This window comes from Anser cygnoides, chromosome 5, assembly GCF_040182565.1.
Source record: "Anser cygnoides isolate HZ-2024a breed goose chromosome 5, Taihu_goose_T2T_genome, whole genome shotgun sequence".
NCBI classification, from domain to species: Eukaryota; Metazoa; Chordata; class Aves; order Anseriformes; family Anatidae; genus Anser; species Anser cygnoides.
In genome coordinates, this window is record NC_089877.1 from 30,193,797 (window position 1) to 30,206,787 (window position 12,991).

Here is a 12,991-nt window from a genome sequence, read left to right on the forward strand (position 1 = left end):
AGACTTAAAAATGTTTTCATTTTTAATAATCTAAAATGCTGTTAAATTACAGAGATAAAGCTATCACCAATATATATTTTATTTCCACAGTGTGCCTTTGTTCTTGACATTGTTGGTCAATCACCTTGAACAGAGAGGGGTGGGGAGGAACCTTTTTGAAGACTGGAATATATTCTGGTTTTGAATTATGACAGAGGTTTCATGCCTCCTTGTTATGACCCCAACTGCCATAAACAGACTGACAAACATAAAAGTAGATAAACAAACATCTGTTTTTTATGACACTGACAGCTCTTCCCAAGTGTTACTCCCAATATTTCAAGCACATAGTCATGTCCCCAGGAAGGTTGAGTGCAGCTTTCTTGTCTGTGTTACAGTACAGCCAGTTAAACATTTTACTTTGTGAAATACTGTGAGAGGGTTTTCCTCATGAAACGTGCCGCTGGAGCCGTAGTTCTCTCCTAGGTGTGTGCGTGAAGTTTTACATGGAGCTCAGGTGCTGAATGGAAACCCAAGGGCTGGCTGGCTGGCTTTCGCCACGTCAGGAACGAGGCATTTCTGACTGCAGTTTCCCTGGCCTGCACGGAAGCTCTGGGAAAGCCTTTTCACACTTTACTCCAGAGAAGGACTTTAAAAAGAGATTTGAAAATTCACTGCACGTACTGTGCTGCTGGCTATTGGCAGGCACCCTGGGAACTTCAGACAAATGGAGCTTGCGCTGCTGGTTTAGGCTACAGTGACCATGACTGCAGGGGAAGAGAGTACACAACAGTACATTGTGTAACGTTTCTGGGCAGCAGGATGGAGAATAGGATAGAAAACTTATTAAACATCCCTGGACGAGCCAGGGTAATCAAGATTGGTGCTGGATTGGATACCAGGAGCTGCAGAATTGGTCACAATGCAGTGTTGGCTGTGAGTAGCCAAGGTTAGTAAGGAACATGACTTTAGTTCAGTACAGAACTTGCAGCAATTTGTTCAGATGATAAAAATGAGAGGTGTGTTGTAAAAGGTTTGTTGCCCAAACACACACGCATCACTCCAGGAAGCAGTGGAGTGAGACCATCCTGTGCGTTGTATTTCCATACGATACATCTCACCAAAGCCAAAGCCTCTTTCTTCACGAAGTGTGCGCACATGTAACAAACCATTAAGCACTGCCCGTACAGACACGTTGTACAGCATAGCCAGCCATGAAAGCACACACTTCTGTATACCTGAGCTAAAGAAACAGATAGTTGGACTTAGCACACTCTTGGTCTTGCAGCAACCAATGAAAGGAGACAACCCATCTTAAGCGCTTGTAGGTTTTTTTGGGTGGAGGGAGGAAGTCCTGACTTGGTAGCAGCTGTTGAGAACAGCATTTCTAAAACGGAAACCTTCTGTCAACAATGGGCCTGTTCCTTTTTCATCCTCCTTCGTGTGGCCAAGAGGAGCTAAAAGGGAGAAAGTGGGGTCTGGATTTCCCCTTTGATGCTCTCCCACATCATCTGAATAGAACTCCTAGTGAGGTAACTGAGTGCAAGAGTTGGCGTATGTGTCCTTTTCTCCCTCCTCAGCTTCCTTGTCAGCCATCAGAATGAGCAGAAAAACATCCAAAGACCAGATTTTTGCCAACAGCCGGCCTGGAGAGACTAGTGAGCCAGCTCTGCCCATTTTTCATGCCATTTGAAATAGTGCACACAACAGAAGGCACCATGGTGGCCCATGCATGGGAAGGGTCATCCATGCTTTCCTGATGTGGCCCTAGGTTTCCCCCTCCACCTCCAGAAAGGGAGGAGAAGGAAACACGTTGACATTCTTTGGGTTTGCCACTTATTTGTTACCTTCTTGGTTGGCTCTAAAATAGGCTGGGAAAGGGTGGCTTGGGAGACACCTTTTAGGTCTCATGAGTGCAGAACAAGCTGAAGGAAGTACTGATCTTCCCAGCAGATTCCTTCTCCTCACCTTACTGCTCCAGAAGGCCATATCCCACAAAGACAGCCAGCAACCATCAGCTAGGAGACAGATTTGCCAGCCTGGGGAAAAAGAAAAAGAGGAAACCAGGAACACTGCCTAGAAATAGGGGAACTGAGAGGGGTCTGTGCCAAAAAGCACCAATATAGTCAACAGTCATCTCTGCACCTACTTAGCAGCTGCCTTTAAGCACTAGCCCCATCCTTTTTTTGACCCCAAAGAAAAGCCACAGTAACACATTCATTTTCTAGGTTCTCTTTGTTATTATTTTCAAGAGCAGGACTGTCATTCGAGCTCTTAAACTTGAGTACTGAAAACTGGTGTTTGTAGAACAGCAGCACCTTTCATTTGTCCTTCACGTGAGTTAGAAACCTGATAATTACAAAAGGGATGGGGCTGAGTGGAGCTTGTTGCTGGTCTAAGAGATGAGGTTGAGTTCTGGCTCTGCCTCCTTCACTGGGTGTGAGCAGGAAATTTGCCATCTGGGAATGGCAACCCCAGCCAAAATAGAGTGGAGGCTGCTGGGCTCAAGTGGGTGGGGGAAGAGATAAAAAGATAAAACTGCTCCAGAGGAGGAACGTCACAGTATGGTGCCCCTTGCTCCTACATGTGCTCTCATGCCTGAGAGCCAGCAGTTCTCCATGGATCGAGGAGCATGAGGATCCCGGGAGGAAAATCCAGCTTAGTTGCCACACTCCTTAGCTCGGTGTTGGAGTTCACAATTGTTTTGGCAAGCAACTGTCATGGCAGCCCTTCGAAAAGGGTCTGAAGCTTCTCCTCCTCAGTAGCAGGGGTCTTCCTTCCCCTGCCTTGTCAGGGGAAAATAGAGAAACCAAGGTATGTGAAAGGGTGAGCGAGGAAGAAATAGTACACGAGAGAGGAGAATGTTATTAGAGAGCATACTGGGCACAGCTTAGACCCGGGTATGCCTACAGGTTCGCGAGGTGCCTGAGGCTGAGGGGGTGGCGGAGGTGGAGGGGGACTCCTCATCCGTTGTGTCCCCCTGCTCCTCCTTGTGGAGCCCGAGGCTGATGTGGCTCTGCAGGGCTGCCGGGGTCAGCCACTCCTTGGGGAGGCAGCTCTGGAGGAAGGGGATGCAGGAGCTGAAGTAGGCCAGGCGGTTCACCCAGCGGGGGATCTCCTTCCCGCACAGGATCTGAGGAGCAAACCAAACAAGAGCGTGGTTAATAGTACCCAAACACGTCTGTGGTGGTAGCGTCACCTCCATCTGCACCATCACCTCAGCTGGTGTGCTCCCCATTGCTCTGAAGAGACGTGTTTGAATGCAGGGAGCATCCTCTACAGCCAAAACCACCACCCTCTACAGCCAAAACCAGCTCTAATCGCAAACGACTGCACGCAGCGACTTCTCAACACACACACAGCCCTGCCAGCCATAGCCCGCATCAGCATCTGAGCAGTGACTGGGGAAAACAGCTCATGGCCCTCAACATCTTCGGCCAGCCTGTTCTCCAGGCAGTCCGTGGGTTAAAGGACAGGCCTGCTACTGCCCCTCAATCAAGACAATGACACTCATTTTTAAAATTGTTCAGAAATTTTGGAAAAAGATTTAAGCTGTTGCTGGGCAGACTCCAGGAATCGAGAAGCTGAGCCTGACTAGGCGGATCTCCGGAGATGCCTGAGAAGCTGCTCTTCCTGCTCACTTTTCTTCCTTTTGCCGACATACTGGGTCAGTCAGGTTACAATACCTAAGGGTCCTTTTCCTATTGTCATGTTACCCTTTAATTTCTCCTTGCATAGCATTTCCTAAATGCGGGGAAGAGATCTACAAATGTAAAAATACTAGCTTCTCACTAGGTCTGCGTTTCATTGTACATGCTGCTGGCCCCAACTTGGGTTACACTCTGCTAGCACAGATACTTTTTCTAAGTCGTATCATATTCAGTACAATGAAACACCTTGCTGCATACCGCAGACCCTTCCTTCTGCTGCATTTGCCCACACATACATACAGGTGCCAGATTTTAGTAGCAGTATCTGGCTTAGGCCACATAAGAAAAATTTCCCTTTGCATTTCACCATTTCCCCTAGCAGACACAGAAGAGACACCTGGAACTTACCAGCCTCAAGGATCTGTCCTTGGTAAATACACTGCCTGTGCACCTCTACACCAGCATGCTAGAGCCTGAGGTCTGTGGCAGGTCATAACACCTGAATTCTCCTTCCCACCCAGCACTGTCTCCAAGACAGATTTTGAGGAAATGCCACCCCACAGACCTCGATCTGTACTTTACGTGGATTAGTGCTTCCAGGGCTGTCCACGCTGCACCTTCTGCGAATACTAAGCTCCTTTCATTTCTCTCCCACCTTCTTCCCGTCTAAAACTACACTTAATTTAATACCAATTACTGCAAAAACTAAGAGGTTGTTTGTCTCTAATCCACTAAAGAGCTTATTTGGCGAGATGTCTGTTATTGACAGTGGAAATGCAGGAACCCTGCTTAGAGGTTTCAAGGGATTTTTCAGGGAGCAGCACTGGAGCAGTTGCAAATAGGACAGGCCATACTGCTGGACAGGTCTTAGGACTGATGGCCAGCTGGTCCTTCAAGAGTACTTCGGTCTGGCCAGAACAATCTAAGCTCCAGTCCGGCAGTCACCTGAGTATAAGGAAATTAGCTTACTCCGACAGCGTGGAATTCCCAGTAAGGCGTAGAGAAGGCAGCAAACCTGTGATCATGCTAATTTGACTGTGGAACTAACTTTATTTTGACATGCATTGTTTAAAAAATCAATGTGTGAAAATGAAGACATTGTCATTAGGCATCAAAGAACGAGCAGAACCATTTAGCTTCTTAAATTATTTTCAGGTACAGACTCCTGTTCTTTACTCAATGCCCTGTAAATTACAAGGGTAATCAAGGACTTCTAATTCAGTTCTTAATGGTGTTGCATTTTACTTAACCTCAGACACAGCCATATGAATCTGTATTTTTGATATTTTTGATCTGTGGACAGTTCCTTCAGTAGCAATTCTTTATCCCCATCCGGATTCCTGGTTTCCATTGCTAGAACTACTGCCTGAATCAATAAGCACAAGCACTCTCTACCTGCATTTAAGACTCATTCATAGAAAATTTGCTGATCTATTTGATTTTCTCATCAGACACCTCTGATCATTTTCATGAGAATACTGCTGAATTTTTAAAACTGTATTCAATATCTTCTACTCGAACATTGAACTTGAGCCAAAACCAACAAATGCAGCAGAATTGCCTCTAGATTTTGTAGCATTTCTCTTTCTTCCTGTCCAGGAACTCAGGCAACATATTGCCAGTGTAGAAAGTGACTCAGTTCAGGCTCCTTGTGATGCATGCATACATGTGAATTTAGTTCTCAAGCAACCATAGGTCTTACTAAAGATTTCTCCCCCTCAGATATTAATAGAAAAACAAAAACAGGGTATGATTCTTCAGAAAATTAGCAGAAACGATAGAACGGAACAAGGTAAGACTGCTTGAAAGGGAAATACAGCTTTAAAATCTGTCTTTCTTTCCTAAGCAGATTCCCTAGCAAATGAAATAGCACTTCCAAATGTGGAAGTGGTGCTGAAACATTTGCTGTTTGTTTATGGGAGCTTCTTCACCCAGAATGAATCAGTGAGGCCAGGAGGAGCCATAAAAAGAACTGAGAGATGTGTGGGCACCATGACATCAATCAGCAAAGGGCTGTTTGTGAAGCTTAAGGATAATGATAAAGTCAAAGTGGTTTCCCTTTCCTCAGTCGTGTTTGCCCTTGTCTCTTGTCAGCAAAGCCTCGTTACTATTCCACAGCAAAACACAATGCTCAACAGGAGCATAAGGGCAACTGCAGGGAACTCCACTAACACTATAACCTTCTCCTCTGTTTTCAGCTCCTTGCCATAGATTGTGTCATGCTAGATCATCCAGCCGTACTTGGCTCATGGAGAAGCCTGACTGTGATGGGATTGAGCCAACCGAACTTAAATAAAACAACACAAGTAAGATGAAGTGGGTGTTTTCCAACTGCGTATGAATCCAAAGAAAAATTACTGCAGCTCTTTAAGGCAATTCTCAACTGAAAACCACGCACTGTAACGATGATAAACTTACAGAACCCTTTTACCATCCACTGTTTCCACAAGAATATATATATATTTTTTTAAGGTTCTTAGAAATTTGGCATTTTAGAGTTTTTTCTTGCCTGACAACCAAGTTGTTTTTTCTCTTTTGAGAGGGGTAAACTTCCCTGTGATGGGTCATGTAGCTGTCCTGTCAAACTCAGCAGATAAGCTGCTATGGGTCAGAAATCACTTGTCCTGGCCATCCTATCAAATTGTCCTGCTATCATCCCTTTCAGAAATACCCAGTGGCCACTCCAGAAAACCTACCACAGCTACAGCAGAGCCTGAGCTTGACACCTGAATAAAGCACAGCTGAGCCTCTTGGTATGGCAGCTGACTGGGGAAGGAACTTTAAAGAAACAACCAGAGCCACAGAAGGGCTAAGCCTATGTGAGATGCAAGCCTGAAATGTAGCTCAGGGGTTGTAGCTTACCTGAGGCATGTAAGCGCTTGGGTTGGGCAACCCTGAGTAGTACAGGAGGGGCTGGACTATGAGCAGCAAACCTCAGGCCATTCAGGGTTTCCCTAAGCTCTGCAGACCTCCTGTGAATATTGTCCGGCTATCATTGCTGAGCATAGCTCTTCCTCATCTTCCCGCTCTGTGAGGTGCCTGAAGGCGTGAGTTATTCCACCCACCCCGCAGAGACAGCCAGCCACTGCCACAGACTGAAATCCAGCCCCTGGGACAGCGGGTGCAGCTTCTGCTTGCTGGCCGAGACCAGTCCCCACTTCAGGCAGAAGCCCCTGCGCAGGCTGCGTGTACTCACAGCTTCCACTGAGCGGCACCTTGTGACTGCCAGCCAGGGCTCCCACAGCTGCAGCTGCTCCTTGGGGCTGCACAGGAGCTGCAGGGGACTCTGCAGATGCAGCTGGGTCAAACGGAAGCAGCAGTTCAGGCATCCGTGGCTGAAGCCGAATGTGAGGGAGAAACGGGACCCGGCAGTTCGGGTGCTATTTCTGCACGGCTGTCAAATCCACACCGGGATTTCAACTCATCAAGAAGCAGCTCATTTAGGGTGTAAAAAGAACCTCTGAGCATCTTTAGCCGTGCCATTTGGCAGGAAACAGACCCTAGTTAAAACATACAAACAGCCCTGGGTGTAAGGACTGTAGCTCATGACTCTTCCCTCCCTTAAGTGCCCTAAGAGCTAGGATTTATTTCTCAGCAAGACCTTACAGCTCCGTGTAAAGCTTTACCTTGAGCAGGAGAGCATTTAGCAGCTGGGAAACATGGGTTTGTATGCCATCCAGCTACAGAAGAAGCTGAGTCTTCTGCCTTACAGAGAACAATGCAATCAGCCTGCTGTTATCCTCCTCTTTCTTCTTTTTTGAGGCAGGGAGAAGGTATGTGCCGCATTCTGTGAACACTGTTAAAATATACTAGACATAATCTGAGGTAGTTTAATGGACTGAGCCCCTTCCAAAAGAGGGTGAAGGGCTGATTAGTTGTGGATCCTAAAAGAAAACGCACAAATACAATAAGTTCAGTGCTGTGCTGGATTGTGCAAATTGGGGCAATTCAGGCCATGCATAGAAGTCTAGGTCAACACACTTAGGTATATGTTTTTTTAAGTGAGCCCTTCCAGAGGCACCATGCAATACTCTGATCCATGAAAATCAAGCTGTGCGGAGGCAACGTTACATTCCTCAAGCAATGCGTGCTAATTACTTCAGTCCTTGTCATGGTGCTGAGGCTCTTGAGAGTTCAGCACTGAACATCTGCTCAGCCACCCACGGCTACTTCCCCTCAGCAGCCCTGCTTAGAATGAGGTGGCGGCCACGCAGGGCACGTATCCATGGAGCTGCTGTACAGTGTTCCCTTGGCACATCTCAGAGAACGCAAAGGGGCTTACTGCTGCCTGAGGGAGTCCAACACACAGCCCACAGCACTTCAGGAGCAAAGTCTTCAGGGTCCAAGGGGAATCTTTCCTGTGTTTGCTCCTCTAAGGCCTAGACAACACAGCATAGACAGCACTTATCTGAATTTCAGAATAAGGCCATTAGACACAAACCAGCACACCTGCCCAGGCAAAGCTCGCAGGCTGCACTATGGCAGCCAGACGCATGTGTAAAAAGAGAAACATGGCAATGCAATCAAATTAGTACTCGGAGACACATGGAATAAACCATTAACCCAGTGCAGGAGGACACCTTTGCCCAATGCTCACAGAGCTGAGGAAATCTGCGTGTCTCAGCAGGGAACATACCTCTAGCTCTGCCCTGCAAATGTGACTACACAACATCTAATGGACCACATTTAGGGCAGAATTACAAGAGGCATCACTGATTTGCCGTGTACCAACACTGCAGCATAGCCAAATGCCTCTGGGCATGAAAGTGCTTGTAACCAGCACTTCTAAGTGCAGCCAGCAGGATGACAAGGTAGGCAGCAAGCAGCCTCCTAACAGATGACCATTTCAGCAGCGCCGAGTGTAATTAAGTTGGGCTTGTAACTGATATTTAAAATACTGCAAACAACTGTGATTCATTTCTATTATCATGATGGCATGGAAAGGAACTCTCTTTTCCTAGCAGGTGCTGCTTCAAGGCCAGTGGCTGAGAACAGCTGTTACCCAGTATGATCATCCATATGTTATGGTATAACACAGATATATATATATATATGTATAAACACACACGTGTTATGGCTGTCCTGAACACGACCAGGCCAACCCACGTCCACAGAGTGATGGACATGAGCAGCATCCTTTTTTCCTGAATAGCTAATCAAGAAAATCCTGTGTTTCAGTCTCAGTCTGAAGCCTTGTTTCCTTACCTCAGTAAGCAGCCGGTTACTGAGGATGGAGAGACAGTGAGAAGAGAGAATACAGGAACCCATAGGAACAGGGAAAGACTTTGTCTGGCAGGACTGCTAAGCAAAAGCTTCCAGTCTCAAAAGCCTATCAACGCTCTTAGTTCATTTACACCTCTGACACTTTTCATTTATCAACAGGCATTGGTGAAAAGGACAAGGTTTTTCCTTGCCAGCTTTATTTGTGTAAAGGAGGCATGTCCTCAGCATTTGTGCACACACACAGACTCAAAGGGTTCACAATGGTGTGTCTAGAGAACTCCCTAGAGACTATGAACTAACTTGGCTCCAAGCTATTATGCTTATTTATAACAGGGTAGGCCACAGGGCATTTGGTTTGGAAAGACAACTGCAAAAATAAAGCAAATAAAGCAAAATAGATGGTGCAAATCCCCCACATTTACAACAGTCCCAGGAAGCTTAAAATGTTGGTTGTTTTGGTTTTCTGTTTTGTTGTTGTTTTTTTTCCCTCCACTCTTAAAATATCTTCACATTTAATCTAAAGTGATCGATCTACCTGAAAAAAAGGGAAAACCTGAAATAACTGCAGAGGCACATGTGGCAAAACCAGACCATTTTCAAAAAATCGGAATGATGTGCTAAGAACTTGCTATTTTGGGGGGTTGATTTCTTTTTCCAATTATTTGCCACCTCATGCTATTCCCCTGCACAAGCAGGTAGACAGAGGAAAGAGGATGGACTGAGAGACCTGGAAGATGCATGTAGGATTTATTCCATTAACCCTTTTTGTTGGGCTGGAATACCCTTTCAGGGTAGCAAGGCTAGAAAGGGTAATGATGGAAGAAGAAATGTATACTTTTATACTAGCCTTCATTCCAAGGACTCCCCAAATACTTCACAAATTTCAACTAATACACAAACCACACTTAGAAATCTCATTTTGCCACTACAGAGAAGCTCTATCTGTAATACCATTTAGCAGATTACTAACAGTATACAGTTGTGCATATTTACAGGCAGAATTGAGAGAAAAATGACATCCATCTGAAACCATGAAGATAATTTATGGGTGCAGGATGTCTTTATTAATAAGCTGCTTCTGGATGTAAATGGTATTTAAGAAACAGAAAAGCAAGACAGCCTGTTCCCCAAAGAGCTAGCGACATTCAAAGGCTACTTGAATGAAGCACGTCTTTCCATCAGCTTTCCTGAAGACTGGCTCAGGTGCCAGGAAACAAAGGTTTCCTAATGTTCTTTCATAGCCCATGGTTGCTTTTCAGTTGGTTGGTTTGTTCATTTCTGTCCCTCTTTCCTGTCTGTTTGGAGTGCTCTGTCCCCTGCCAATAACAGACTAGCACATACACTTTTGTGCAACAAAACACCCATCTCCTCCTCATAACAGAGGCAACTGAAAAGCAACTGTTGACTAAGGAAAACATGAGCATCACTTCGCTCCTTAGGATCTGCTGAAAACTGGTTTATAAAAGCTTCTGTTGCTTTCAACTGTGACACAAATGCCTCCTGAAGTTCCCTTCTGTGATGTTTAATGCCTTCTCTCTGAGCTTTCAGGCTAAGGAAAGCTTCCTAGTTTTTAATAACATTACAAGAGCTCACGTGTGTCTGGGGATGGACCTGGAAAGCTTTAGGGCTGAATTATTTATTGCGATTAAAAAGCTGCCCTCGTTTGGTCCTTGACTCAGCAAACCTGCCTTTCTCAGCAAATTTGCTGAAAGTCAAACTACTTTAAGGAAAGCAAGATTCTGGTGCAAGTCTGTTATATGCTGCCAGTTTTGCCTTGGCTGAAAAAGGACAAGTAACCAGCCATGGAGAAAAGAAGATGTGTCGGCTACCATCTCATGTCACCTCAAGCACAGCCCCACGGCAAGTGGGGAAGTAAAGAAAGATGACTCCCTTCTACCAAGGCTCCAACCACAGTTGTTGAGTCTGGATACAAAGCATTTGACTATGTCCATAATCCCCATCCAATAGGGGCCAGGCTCACCTAGGACGCTAAAGAATTCTTCAAGGCTGACCTAAGCAACCTGAGATGCTTAGGAGATTCTCTTGCCCTCCTGTGTTGAAGACAAATAGGCCAAGCTCACTTCATTAGTCCCCAGGACTACTTCCCAAGGCCACTTCAGCTAAAGAACACCACCTCCAGTTCCCCCGAACATCTTTCTCTCTGGGAACTTCTACAAATTCTACCACTTCAAAATGAGCTTCTAAAACCACAAGCACCTTAATTTTGATTTAGGCCGCTCTCTTTTCCTCCTGGAATGTGTTATTTCCTTGTTCATGTAAATAATTAGAGTAGGACAGTTCCCACAGGAGAGGCTGAGGGTAACCCTTCTCCAGAACATCTTGCAGCTGATATTCTGGAGAGTTTTTTGCTGGAATGCAGAAGAGAAGGTAAATAAATCTTTGGTCTAACTTGCTCTCCCATACCCCAGCAAGCTTTCTCTTTATCCAGGAAGCTTGTGGTTAAGTCTTTATCCTAGTGCAGCTCTAACAATTAGCTCTGTGAGGATGTCTTCTGGGAAAAATATTTTCCCAGATAGCATCTCTGAGCACAGTCCTCTGGATCCAATCCTTTGGATGAAGAAATGCTGATCAATAAGGAAACAGATCCTTTGATATTTAAAGGAGTAAAGGGGTGAAAAGGATCCATGAGTACAAAAGAAAGCTGGAGGAGATACCTGTTTTCCTTGAGAGTTTGTAATCCCTCAAATCCAAGTGATCTATCCCAGTTTATGATTCTCTGACATACACAGGTCAGAAAGAAATCATTCCCCTTTCAAGAACGGGAAGAGAAGAAACGATAAAATAATAAAATCTTCTGTCTCTGCTGTCCTCAGGTAAAGTTCCAACATCAACAATCTTTAAGGTGAATCAAATCTGTACCTCTCAATTCATTTCCTAATTATGATGAGCATCAACTTCTTATCTTGCCAAAAGGGCCCATACGACCTACTGACTTTATTGCTGTTCTACAGCTGGCAATTGGAATAAGAGAGGTTATCTTCCCTGGTGCTCACAGAAGCCTCGCTTCTTTGATAATTGCGTGCCGTGTGTCCTATTGCAAGGTGCTAAACAATTTATTTAAATAGCAAGCATTACAGTTGCTTGGCAGTAATCACATTGGTGAAGGGAGAAGGAGTGGTTTCCTTGAGTCATTCCACTTATCCTCCAGTTCTGGTACTGATTCAAAGGTGTTTTTCTCCCTTCCCATGGTGGTTTGCCCTTTTCTGAGACATGCTGTAGCAACTGTCGTCACTCTGGTAGGAACAGGGCTCCATAGCTTATCTAAGATGGGAAACTTCAGAAGCATGGAAAATTGCTGGTGGGAAGTCAAATGAGTCATCTTCTGTTTGTGAATGGGCTAAGCAGCAGAACCTTTCTCTGAGACTTTAAGTCGCAGTGACAGTGACCTTACACTCAGTACTGAGGAATATCACCGGACTGGAGAAGAACCTGGAAGGAGAAAACGTTCATCCTGCTTCCGATCCTGCAGTTATGGCTGTTTTCTCTAACGATGTCCTTGGGCACCATACACTCTCCATATGCCTACACATGAACAGGGCTCATTATTATTTGCCCCCATTTGAACCCCCTGACAGTCAACCTTTCACCTCTACATGTGTTTGGGGGTACAACTTGTGCCATATGCTTTTGCCTTACCTAGTATCTGCCTTACACAAGTCCAAATTGTATTTAAGAGTTACAGAGTAATCAAGAGCCATGCTCTGCACTGAAATAGAGCTCTCTGGCAGCAATTTCACAGTTCCCAATATCTGTGTGCATCTGCCTTTATCTATGCCCAAAGAACAGGCTTGGTGATAGTATAATTGCATCTCTTTCTCAGCACCCCAAACACACTATTCACAGCAAACTTCCTTGCTTCCTGCTGCTGCAGTAACAAGTGCTCTTGAAAAGCAATGGCATGGTTGTGACCTCAAGCCTGCAGGTCCTTCCTTCCAGACCAGGCATTACTTTGTCTTTCTTCTGAAAGCACAGCTATATTCCTTTCCCTTTACATCTGCTTTACAGAAATTTGTAACTTCTGTCCTTGTTCTGAAAACCAGGAAACTCAACAAATCACATTATGGAAAGGACTAATTATTTTCGCCTCTCTTTTTATTTTTAAAGGCTTTATTTTTTTC

The 12,991-nt window shown here is 45.2% G+C and overlaps 1 protein-coding gene across 4 annotated transcripts in view; it reads right to left on the reverse strand.

The window, feature by feature from the left end:
• SYNJ2BP (synaptojanin 2 binding protein) overlaps positions 1–12,991 on the reverse strand; it is a 135,859-nt gene that overhangs the window by 46,436 nt on the left and 76,432 nt on the right. For 2 of the 4 annotated variants that reach the window (XM_066997759.1, XM_066997756.1), the window contains one exon: positions 1,948–3,112. In XM_066997759.1, coding sequence (XP_066853860.1) covers positions 2,870–3,112 — 243 coding nt within the window. In that variant the 3' untranslated portion in view covers positions 1,948–2,869. Of the gene's footprint in view, positions 1–9; positions 3,113–12,991 lie in introns of those variants that run through there. The other 2 variants (XM_013191112.3, XM_066997757.1) reach the window with 2 other exon arrangements.